Consider the following 12,581-nt stretch of genomic DNA (forward strand, 5'->3'; position numbering starts at 1 on the left):
ACTTATTTTGCCCTGTTTTTTTAAATTTTATTTTCTTAATATTTATTTATTCCCTTTTGTTGCCCTTGTTGTTTTATTGTTGTAGTTATTATTGATGTTGTCATTGTTGGATAGGACAGAGAGAAATGGAGAGAGGAGGGGAAGACAGAGGGGGAAGAGAAAGACACCTGCAGACCTGCTTCACCGCTTGTGATACGACTGCCCTGTAGGTGGGGAGTGGGGTACACATACTCACTTGAACACTACTGTGCCATTAAAAAAAAGAGGAGCTTGTATTGCTTGGGGCAAAATGGATGGAACTGGAGGCGACTGTACTAGGTGAAATAAGAGGTGAAGGACAACTACCAAATGGCTTTGCTCATAAGTGAAACAGAGATAATTAAAGCAAATGAACTTGCAAAGAAATTAGTAACTAAACTGTCGCTTAGGCTTTATGACAGCAGTGGTGTTTATAAGGGGTGGGGGGTTCGAGGGCTTATACCAGTATAGCAGTAGTGTTCCAGTGAGTATGTGTACCCCATAAATTCTTTGTCTAGTTACCTGTTGTCCTCCATGGAGGTTGTTTTCATATGTAAGCCTCTCTTCTTTTTAAGAAGTGAAATTTTAGGTATAAAGTCCATTCTTTTATCGCCATCGTATAAATTTTGGTATGTTGTATTTCTGTGTTGATTCTACATTCTCATTAACTCTTTAAAACAACAACAACAAAAGATTTATTCATTATAGTGAGAAAGTGATGGAGAGACAGAGATAAGAGCTTCACTCAGGTCTAGCTTATGATGGGTATTTGGGAAGGAAGCTGGGACCTCTGTTTTCCCAACTCTACATCTATTTTTAAGATTTGCTTATCATCACGAGAATCTTTTCTCACTAATTTTTCCATTTCTCATTCCTTCTCTCATTCAGGATTTCCTACTTACCATGTTTTTATTCACATTTCCAGCAAGTCTCAAGTTAGTTTTTAAGGCTTATGTTTGTAAGTATTAGAAAAAGGAAGGAATGAAAAAGCATAGAAGGGAATGGAGCTCATTACCCACTATTCTTTCTCTCTATTACTCATCCTCATCACCCTGATATGTTATTGGTTTTAGGCTAGAGCCCTTTCTTAAGTACACACGTGATATGTTATTAATCCTTGTGTATCTAAAACTTTGTGTTCTCTATAAAGCGGGTGACATCTTGACTAAATATAGGATTCTTGGATTGCACTTTCAATTTTAGGACTCGACTTCCCAACTGCAACTTCTTGGTCTTTGAGATGCCACTGGCACTGGGTACATTCTTGTATAGTTAAGAGAAATCACCCCATTCTTTCTGGGTTCCTTTACTAATAGGAACTAAAATTTCATGTAGATTGAACTGTCCCTGAAGAAGACTCTGAATAGGCCTGTTAAATAACTATATTTAGTATGTCTTTATCACTGGAAATAAAATTAAGACCATTTTTTTTTGCAAAATAAAATAAGTCCTTTTTTGATACATGCTTTTAAAATATACTAACATTTGTAATTTACATTATTTTTTGCTTCAATTTCAAAGAACTCATAACTGTTCTTTATTATATGTTTACAGGTTAGCATGGTCTCATTGAAAGAATTAGACCATAAACTCTTTGAAAATTATATTGAGTTGAAAGCAGATCCAATCGTTGGCTCCTTAGAACCTGGAATTTATGCAGGCTATTTTGACTGGAAAGACTGCTTGCCTCCAACAGGTAAATGATTTCAAGTTCCTAAAGTTCTCTAAAAGTCTAATGCCTCTAGAGTCATAAATGTGGATATACTATTATCCATTAAAATATGTTTAACATACATTTTATTAACACTTGCTATTTATTGGGGTATTAGTTTGATCTTAACTTTCTACCACCTGAAACCATTTTTGAATTAGTGAATTAAATTAAATTGATTAGTTAAAATAATTAAGATAGAGTATCACTCTATCATATACAAAATGCCAGGGACCAAAATCAGGTCACACATGCAGACATGTGTTCTACTTCTCAGCCACCTCCAGTTTAAACTCTTTCTTTGTGTTAGTTTGGAAGATGGTACTTCTTTTATTATAATACTTAATTATTGCAAGTTATCCCTAAATTCCAGAGAATAACTAATTGTACCCTATAATATTTAATCATTATAGAATTACATACTTTCTTCCTATAATTATTGTTTGATGTATAAACATAATAGACTGACTAGGAGTGACAGTTTCATGCAATGACCTTGTAGCTGTAAAAAAAAGATTTCTATAAGAAATATAGTCACTTTCATATAAGACATGATTATTGATACTGAAAAGGTGAAAGATAGAAGGAAAATATGTAGGAGTAAGAGCGTTACAGTAATTTAATAAAAAAAAAAAAAAAAAAGAATTGAACCACAGAGGGATGATTGACAGTTCCACTATTATCTTTGTGATATCAAATAAAGTCATGTAAGTGAATTATAATATATATTTTAAATGACTGTTGCTTGGTGAATCAAGCATATATATGTATATGTATATGTATATGTATATGTATATGTGTATGTTTGCATTGAAGTAGTCATGTAGAGAGGGTCATGCTCATATTAGAGACAGATTCTTTTTGGAGATATAAAATAATTGTTAACAGACTAGAGTTAGTAAGGGGCTCAGACTTGGGCAGTGATGCACCAGTTGAGTGTGCACATTATCATGCACAAAGACCCAGGTGCAAGCCCCCACTCCTAATCTGCAGGGGGAGGCTTCACGAATGATGAAGCAAATCTGCAGGTATCTGTCTTTCTCTCCCCTTTTCTATCTCCCTCTCCCTTCTCAAGTTCTCTCTGTTCTGTCAAAAAGGAGATGGGGAGAGGAAAAAAACAACACTGGGATCAGTGGACTTGCACTTCCTGCACTGATAACCCAGTGATAACCCTGATAACTTTTAATTTTTTAATTAGTTAATTAAAAGTTGAGTAAGTGAAAATCTTAAGGAGTCTTTTAACTCACCATTTGCTTTTTTGTATAGTGCTCTCATTAGGTTATATTAAGATATTTTATGCTTTAAAAACATTTGATTTTATATATAGTGTCCACATAAAGTGGTAACAAAATTGTGCTATGGAAATATATTGTGACAACAGAGAGTTAGTTTTCTGAAATCAAAGTCACTGTACTTATAGGAGAAGGCTCCTTTTTCCTCCAGCTGGCTTTCATTGCCCCCCCCCCCAGAATCTACTGTTTTTTTTCTATCCAAACTGATTTATCGTTCTTACTCATATAAATCCTTTTAAAATGAGATTAGGATCCTGTCAGTACATGGCTTAAAATTCTTGCAATTTCTTTTCACTGTGCTCCCAGTGAAATTCGCAACACAGGGCAATGTTGGCACTCACCCATAGCCTCTGGGATCCACCTACTTCCTGACATTAAGCTCTCATACCCAAGGTCACCACTCACCAGTGAACCTTTCTTTTACCATATTTTCTAAATCCTCTCCAGGATCTCTTCCTGACTGGCTTTCTCTTGCTTTAGACAGTAATTCTCCCATATCATCATAAGATGGACTTCCTAGTGTCATCAGCTTTCAGTATCACCATATTTGCCATCCAACCCAAGGAAATGACAAAATCAATGACAAATGTTTTGAATTGAACACCAACTAATAAAACAGTATCCTGTTTTATTTATACTATCCATGTGAGTTCAGCACCAGCCTTTTAAATTTAATTTAATTTTATTAGTGACTTAATATTGGTTTACAAAATTATAAGATAACAGGTATAATTCCACACATTCCCACCACCACAGTTCTGTATCCCCATTCCCTCCATTGGAAGCTACTGTAGTTTTCCCAAGGTAGCAGATATGGGCTGAATATTATTATTTCTATAACTATCTGTCTGTATTGTATATTGCTCCCCTCATGGTCCTGCCCTCTCTTCTTTTCTAAGTGATACCTACACCTATTGCCACTTTTAAATGCCCTTCCTTTTTTTCCTCTTTTCTCCAAGTCCTGATGGAGTTGAAGTTCAGAGCCTCTGGTCATCTTCTCCAATCATTTTTCCCCACCTGGGAAAATGTACCAAATATCTTTATATTGTCTCAACAGTGAAGTCAAATTAAACTACAGAAACCATCAATGTGACTTAGGGTTCAAGTCTAAAAAAAATCTTGAGATTCAACCTAATTTATAGTTCTTTTTGACATCTAGATACATTTTTTTTTACATTTTTTTCCTTTATTGGGGGATTACAATCAACAATAAATACAGTAGTTTGTACATGTGTAACATTTCTCAGTTTTCCACTTAACAATCTAACTACCTCCCCCCCCCACACACACACAGGTCCTCCCCTGCCATCATGTTCCAGGAAAACTACCCCCTACCCCAGAGTCTTTAACTTTGGTGCAATATAGTCCAAGTTCTGCTTTATGTTTTTCCTTCTGTTCTTATTTTTCAACTTCTATGAGTGGGATCATCCCATCCATATTCATCTTTTTCTTCCTGGCTTATCTTGAAAAGCATGATTCCTTCAAGCTCCATCCAAGATCTAGATAACATTTTTAATACTAATTTAAGATTCTCATTTGTTTTGTTTTGTTTTAGATGAACATCCATTCATAAGCAAATGGCACAGGATAGTGCAGTATCAGCAGTTTATTTAGTCTTTGTCAAGATACCAAAGGCACCTAGAGATTGGCAGTGTTTGTTTCACTTTTACAGACAGTATTTAGTTCTGTTCTTTGTGTAATTTCAGCTTCATGGTCACTAATTAAACTTGCATAGTCATATAGTGATTTTTAGTTTTTTTTAAGACTGAGTTAAATTGAGACCTCATGTAAAGTCAACAGCCAAAATAGTTCATCTATTAATCTTGCAAAATAAAATGAATGAGTATTATCTGTATCATTTTTTTAATCTCCGGTAACAGAATTTTACAAATCATACAGGTAATTGATAACTTTTTGCTGCAGCTAGCAATAAATGTAGCTTCCAAGATTATATGATGTAATTTTTTAAAAAGCCCAGTTGATTAATTTCAGAATTTAAGTAGAGATATTCGTTAAAGCCAGAAATGTGCTTTTGTAACCTGACAGTTGGGTATTTAGATTGTTGTCACCTCTTTATTTGTGTACATGTCACTAAAGATCATTCTTATTTGATGTGAGTCATGTAACTGACTTGGTAAGATTTTAATGGTTCTAATACACACATTGATTAAGAGCTCTACATGTTAGCATTTGATAATTTTTAGGTAAATTAAAAATATTTTGAACTCCATCAATAGGTGTGCATAAATATTTACTCTTAAAGATTTCTTTAAATTTTTTAATTGAATATTGCTAAAAGTATACATGTTTTTATAAATATTCCCTAAAGGTATATAATAAACAAATTTAAAATTCGCTATTTGTATATGAGGAAATGACTGAAATGATTTTTAGTTCAAAATGCATTTAGAGACTAAGAGGTAGCTCAGCCAATAGAGTGCACACTTTACTATCTGCAAGGACTCAGGTTCAAGCCTGTAGAGCCACACTGAAGAAATCACTGCATAATCACCCTTTGTATTACATAACTTCAAGTAATTCAATGTTAAGACCAATCAATGTAGCAGTTCCAGAGACTTAGATGTGAGAATAGCTGTAGAGACTAAAGCGTCTTCTTGTTGATTTTCAAATAAGTGGAAAACATTATCCCTCAAAGTTCAGTGTTACTCATTGAGACAAAAAAAAAAAATGAGTTATTGAAATGTGGATCCTCATAACATAATGGTTCTTATGTATGCACGTATTCATAATGTACATAAATTATTTATATATGCATACATCACTGTATATAAACCCAGCATGTAGTCAGTACTTGTTGCCACTATGTACCAAGAAAAGACTTTACACAGAGGATCAGCTTTGACCCTCATAAGAGGCAGGGGACATGTTTACTCTCATTTAATAGATGAAACCATTGAACACAGAAGAAGGTAAGTAACTTGTCTGAGGTCAACATGGTGAGAAAGCCTGTGAGGCTGAGGTTCTGAGATCAAATTCAGGCAGGCCTTATCTCACAGTAATGAGGAACCTGGTAGGCATATGTCTCATATGAGATAAATAATGAGAAAGAGAGCTATCGTGTTAGGATAGGCACTGATCCTGAAATTTATAAAATAACGTAATGGCCAGTAAACATAGAAAGATAATTAAACTCCTTGTCAGCACTTCAAGAATGCAAATCAAATAGCAGTAAGTTGTCACTTTCAGAACCTCACCAGATCTTCGGATGTTAAAAAGCTTGATAGCACCTGCTCTCTTGGCAAAGGAAGTGAGAAATGAGCCATCCCTTCAACTTTATAGGAGTGCAAATCGGCACGATATAAAGAAATGCACACAGTCGTCTCCTTGTGGATATATACGTGTGTATATAATTCAGAAAGTGCATTTCTTAGAATTTGTCTTGCAGAACAAGTGAGCATATAAATAAGTGCAGTGCTGTCTGTTGAAGTACTTTTAATAAAAACAAAATATAGGGAGTTGGGCAGTAGCACAACAGGTTAAGTGCAGGTGGCGCCAAGCACAAAGACCGGTGTAGGCATTCCGGTTCGAGCCCCTCACCGGCTCCCCACCTGCTGGGGAGTCGCTTCACAGGCGGTGAAGCAAGTCTGCAGGTGTCTATCTTTCTCTCCCCCTCTCTGTCTGCCCCTCCTCTCTCCATTTCTCTCTGTCCTATCCAACAACGATGACGTCAGTAACAACAACAACAACAATAACTGCAATAATAAAACAAGGGCCACAAAAGGAATAAATAAATAAATATTTTAAAAAACCAAAATATAAAAAATAACTTAATGTCCATTTTTAGTTAACAGATTAAATAAAGTATGCTATAATGAAAGCCCTGTGTATTTTGATAAGCATTGAAACGCAGGGATATGGCCCATATATTTGGTTACCAAATGTTTTCATCTTTTGTTTTTAGTCAAAAGAAGGGACATCGCTTACAATATAACATGTACGGGATCAGCAAGAGAGCTCACGTTCTGAAGGGTCTTTGTCATAATGGGTGTCGGATATGATCAATGCTTGTTCATCATCAATTGAGATGACCTTGTGATTTTAAAGAAAATGAACTTATTTTGGATAGAGACAGAAATTGAGAGGGGAGGGGGAGGAAGGAAGGAAAATAGATAGATTGACAGACAGACAGACCTATGATAGATACCTGCAGAACTGCTTTACTGTGCATGCAGCTTCCTCCCTGCAAGTGGGGGACCAGAGGCTGCAGTGTGTAGTGTGTGTACTGTGTAGTGTGTGTGTTCTACTAGGAGCAGCATTGCCCAACCCCTAACCTTGTGATTTTTTATCTTTCTTTTCGTTGATATGGTGGATTACATTGATTGACCTGTGAATGTTGAACCTTTCCTATTTCCCAGGGATGAATTTCATTTGGTCTTGGTGAATTATTCTCTTAATGTATTTCTTAATTTGACTTGCCAAGATTTTGTTGAGGATCTTTGCATCAATGTTTCATGAGTGGTGGAACAGTGTTGCAGATGTCTCTCCTCTCTGTAGCTCTTTCTCCTCCTTCCTCTCTGCCTTTCCCTGTCTCTTAATCTCTATAAAACTAAAAGTGGGAAAATGACTACTTAAAATAGTAGAGTTGTTGTGCAGGCACCAATTCCCAGGAATAACACTGGGGACAAAGAAAGAAAGAAAGGAGAAAAAAATCAGAAATGTGTGTAAAAGAAATAAAAAGGTGTGTTTAGAAACATTAAAGCAAAAAAAAAAAAAAAAAGCCCTCTTGTAAATTGTACAAGAACAGTTGTGGGGATCACAGTTTCATAATAGAAAATGAAGAACTTATTAAGAGCAAAAGCATAAATTGTCAAGGTTTTAGATTACTTACAGTTCTGTTATTAGTGCTCTATTATGAGACTGGTTCAAGGAATGCTTAAAATGATAACTGAAGTTATAAAAAGTGCAGTATCTTGAGGTGTGGAAGAATGCAGATTCCTAGGTGTTGGAGTCATCACAGCATGTCTTAAAATCAGACTGTATGAGGGTTCATTATCAGAATAAACTATTCATCCTAGAGAAAGGTTCCAGACAGGTTCATGGCTCTCTTCAAATATCTGAAGTTTTAAAAAACTAATTTGTTTCTGTCTAGCTTCAGAGATTAGATTTAGAAATCAAGTGGAGGCAACTGTAGTTAGAATTTTCAAATTAACAGCCTTGTGAGAAATACATTTCCTCTAACCACCAACATTCATAGCCATCCATGTTGCCCAGCCAACAACTCCACGTCCATGGTGTCCACCTGTTTGGAATAACCTTAAAGACAGACTCAGCTGCATGATGAGACTGAATGTGATACACCAAGAATCAGGTTTGGGGAGTTAAAAATAAGAATAACAGGAACTTCAACTCCTGCACTGAACTGATTGATTGATTGATCATTATTGCCACCAGAATTATAGTTGAGGCTGGTGCCTGCATGAAGGATTTGCTGCACCTGTTTTGATAGAGCCAGAAATTGAGAGGCAGAGAGGCAAGAGAAAGGGAGACACCTTAACACAACTTTACTTGTGAGACTTGCTCTCTGCCTTGCTCTCTCCCTGGGGCCTTGTGTTTAGTGATGTGTGGACTCTACTGGGTGTGTTTGAAGGAAATTTTCAGTATATGGATGGCAGTATTTTGTGGTTGTGGGTAGAGAGATATGACAGGCCATTGTGGACACTAACTTTTTTTTGCTAAAAGAAAAAATAACTAGATGAAAAATTAAAAATATAAAATTGCTTTCTAAAGGAGGCGTTGAAGCTTGCGTGTGTTTAGAAAGTAAAGGGAACATATCAGTTATTTTCATTCACTTGTTTCTGTGCATGTCACTGCTGAATTATGTGTGTTAGAGACATTGTGGGGATGTTACGCTAAGAAAGCAAATTATCAGTTTGGAATAGATTTCCATCAGCCCCTAACTTGTGTGTTTGCCTGGTTGAACCCGCTGGTGACTGCTGATTGCATACTGGGCAAAAACCAGGGAATGTTCCCAAGATAACACCCCATGTAATTATAGCTGTCACGGATCCTTACAGTGCTTCCCCCATACTTAAGTATCCTAACAGTTGCCTGAATAAATATTATAGGAATTTTTTCCTTCCCACTGAGCATATTGCTTTTACTTAACTATTAATAATAAAGTAAGTCCACATGTGGTTATTCCCTCTGCTTAACTCAGTTAAATCTCAAGTTCTCTTCCCTCAAGCTTCATTTTCAGTTAAAGCATTCAAATGAACTTTTTAAAATATATATTATTTATTTATTCTTTTAAAAAAAATTTTATTATCTTTATTTATTAGATAGAGACAGTCAAAAATTGAGTGGAAGGGAGAGACAGAGAGGGAAAAAGACAGAAAGACACCTGCAGTCCTGCTTTACCACTCGTAAAACTTTCCCCCTGCAGATGGGGACCAGGGTCTTGAATGGGTCCTTGAGTATTGCAACACAAACGCTCAACCAGGTGTGCCACCACCCAGCCCCTATTTATTTGTTCTGATAGAGACAGATAAATATGGAAGGGAGGGAGAGAGGGACACACACACACAGAGGGAGAGGGGGAGAGAGAGAAAGAGAGAGAGTTTAGAATGGGAGTGGTAACACTAGCATTTTCTGCATTGAAGCATGGAATAGGTTAGCACTTTATTGCTTTTGATTTTGATCAAAACAGATACTAATCAACTGAATTTCATGTAAAAAATGTGTTGTTACTAATAGTCTGTTACAAGGTTGTAAGATTACAAGGTATAGTTCTACACCTCACCCACCACTGTTCTGTATCCTCACCCTCCCACCACCCTAGTTCTTATAAGTCTCACAAATAGTTTGCTTTTATCTGTTTTGTTTGGATGTTTTCTGTTTTCTGGCAAGTTCATATAAATCAAATCTAGATTCCAGATATGAGTGAAACCATCTGGTAGTTAGTCTTTCTTCTCTTATTTCTCTAAGCATCATCACCTCCAGTTCCATCCATTTTGTCCCAAAGGATGCAATGTCATCTTTTTGATTGCAGAGTAGTATTCCATGGAATATATATTCCACAACTTCTTTAGCCAATTATGTGATGATGGGCATCTAGGCTGTCACCAGTTTTTGGCTACTGTGAATAATGCAGCTATGAACATAGGGGTGCATATGTCCCTTCTAGTTAGTGCTTGAGTGGCCACTGGATAAATACCCAAGAGTGGTAATCTGGATCATAAGGTAATTCCATTTGTACTTGTTTAAGGAATTTCCATACAATCTTCCAAAGGGGTTTTACCAGTTTATATTCCCACCAGCAGTGAAGCAGAGTTCCCTTCTCTCCACAACCTCTCCAACACCTGTCATTTCCTGGTTTGTTGATGTAAGCCATTCTCTCAGGTGTGAGATGGTATCTCAGTGTAGTTTTAATTTGCATTTATCTGATGATAAGTGAAGTCGAACATTTCTTCATATGTCTGTGAGCCATGTATATCTCTTCCTTAGAAAGCTGTTTGTTTAGGTCTTTGGCCCACTTTTTTATTGGGTTATTTCTGCTTCTTTTGTAGATCTGTACCAATTCTGTGTAGATATTTGATATCAGCCGCTTGTCTGATGTGTGGTGTACAAATCTCTTCTCCCATTTACTGGGCTGCCTGGTTATCCTTGTGTAATTTGCTTTCAACGTTTATAAGCTTATTAGTTTCATATAATCCCATTTACTTACTTTTGTTTTCATTTCCCATGCCCAAGGGATTGAGATTCCAAATAAATCTTTGATGTGAAGATCCTGCAAAGTTTCACCAGAATTTCTTTTTTTTTTTTTTTTTGAGGAAAGTCTAAGTCAATTATCTTTACTGAAATCTGAAACAATAGATTTATTAGTTCCTTGGACTATTTCTCTTAAGAAAAGCACTAAGAGGTAGATTTAATAAACTCATATTTGATCTACTTTTAAGAAAAAAAAATTTACATTTTCTGAAAAAGTACATTCCTAGTCATCACTTTTAAAATCACACTTTTATTACTTAACCTCACTTTTCAGATTTTTTTATCCTTCATTATAAGTAGTTTAAATAATAGAGTCAGTTCTGTAAAATGATTTGTACAGTGTACTGCACATTTGGTTATAATTTCTTTGTCTGCCAAGCATTTTTCAATAAGGCTAAATTTTGGCTCCAGTGGCCTTCAATGTGAAATTTATTAACCTTGAAATGACCTGTGGCCTACATATTTTCTTCATTGCATGTCTTATCTGCTAAAGTATTTATTTTACTGTATTTTCAGTTGATAGCTGTAAACTGTGCTATTTGGCATCAGAGTACATTACTGTACTGTTGTACAAATAAGCGGTCTAACTCCTTTAAAAAATTTTTATTTTAAACATTTTCAGCCATAATCAAAATAGAACAATAAAACAAATCTTGCCTGACCTATTGGCCAGCTCCAACAATTATGAGATCATAGCCAGTCTTGTTTTATCTGTAGCCTTCTGCTCCTCTCAACCTCTGGGATATATTATTTTGAAGAAAATCCCAGACATTAGATCATTTCATCCAAACACAGAACAGATAAAGATGGATTTTTTTTTTAAACAAAAGCACAATATCACTGTTAGATCTGGAAAAAAATGAGCAATAAACCCACAATCTCATCAAATGTCTAGTTAGTGTTCAAAGTTCTTTTTAGGTAGTTTGTTCAAATTAAGACTCAGTCTCATCCCACAGTACCTCTGATTGATATATCACAACTAAAAGATTTTTTTTTTTTACCTTCTAGGATCTCTTCTTGAGCTTACATATTGAATAGATCAGGTTATTTATTCTCTGGACATAATCACATTTGGAATTTTTCAGATTGCTTCCTCATAAGATCATTTAACATGCTCTTCTGTCTCTGATACTTCCTATAAAACAGTGGTTGATAAAGAAGCTTTTGGGATTCACATTTGCTTTATTTTTGTTTTCTTCCACCTTGAAGTTGGTAATGCATGGCTGTTCCTGTGGGACTGAGATTTAAAATTGGAGCTAGAGAGAGGACCTACCCAAGGATCCCAGTTTGATCCCCCGGCTCCCCACCTTCAGGGAGATGGCTTCATAAGCAGGGAAGCAGGTCTGCAGGTGTCTCTCTGTCTCTGTCTCCCTCCCTCTCTATCTTCTCTCCCCTCTCAATTTCTCTCTGTCCTGTCAAAAAAAAAAATTGAAAAAATGGCCACAAGAGTAGTGGATTTGTAGTGCAGGAACCGAGCCCCAGAGATAACCTTGGAGGCAAAATACCAACAGAGATAGCTCATCAGGTATGACACATGCTCCCTCATGCATGTGTCCCAGGTTTGAGCCCCAGCTCCATGTAGGAGGTGTTATGGCATTGGAGAAAGCTGCAGTTCAGTGGTGTCTCTCCCATTCTCTGTCTGTATTTAAGTAGAAAAAGCATGAGGCTCCAGCTCCACCAAAAGAAAGAGGGGAAAGAGGAGGAAGAAAAGGAAAAGTTGTGAGGGTTATCAGCTTGATTTTTTTTAAAACATAGTTTATATCTATTTTTAATGAGTGAGGACGACACAGAGAGCAAACTACCAGACCACTGTTCAGCTTAATCCATCTCTT

At 36.1% G+C, this 12,581-nt stretch overlaps 1 protein-coding gene across 1 annotated transcript in view; it reads left to right on the forward strand.

Annotated features, from left to right (window-relative positions):
- Positions 1–12,581, forward strand: part of EXOC2 (exocyst complex component 2) — a 182,056-nt gene that overhangs the window by 130,201 nt on the left and 39,274 nt on the right. Inside the window, exon 23 of the mRNA XM_060189160.1 lies at positions 1,573–1,714. Within this exon, the coding sequence (XP_060045143.1) occupies positions 1,573–1,714 (142 nt within the window). The remainder of the gene's footprint in view (positions 1–1,572; positions 1,715–12,581) is intronic.

The sequence above is a fragment of the Erinaceus europaeus genome, chromosome 4, assembly GCF_950295315.1.
Source record: "Erinaceus europaeus chromosome 4, mEriEur2.1, whole genome shotgun sequence".
Classification (NCBI taxonomy): domain Eukaryota; kingdom Metazoa; phylum Chordata; class Mammalia; order Eulipotyphla; family Erinaceidae; genus Erinaceus; species Erinaceus europaeus.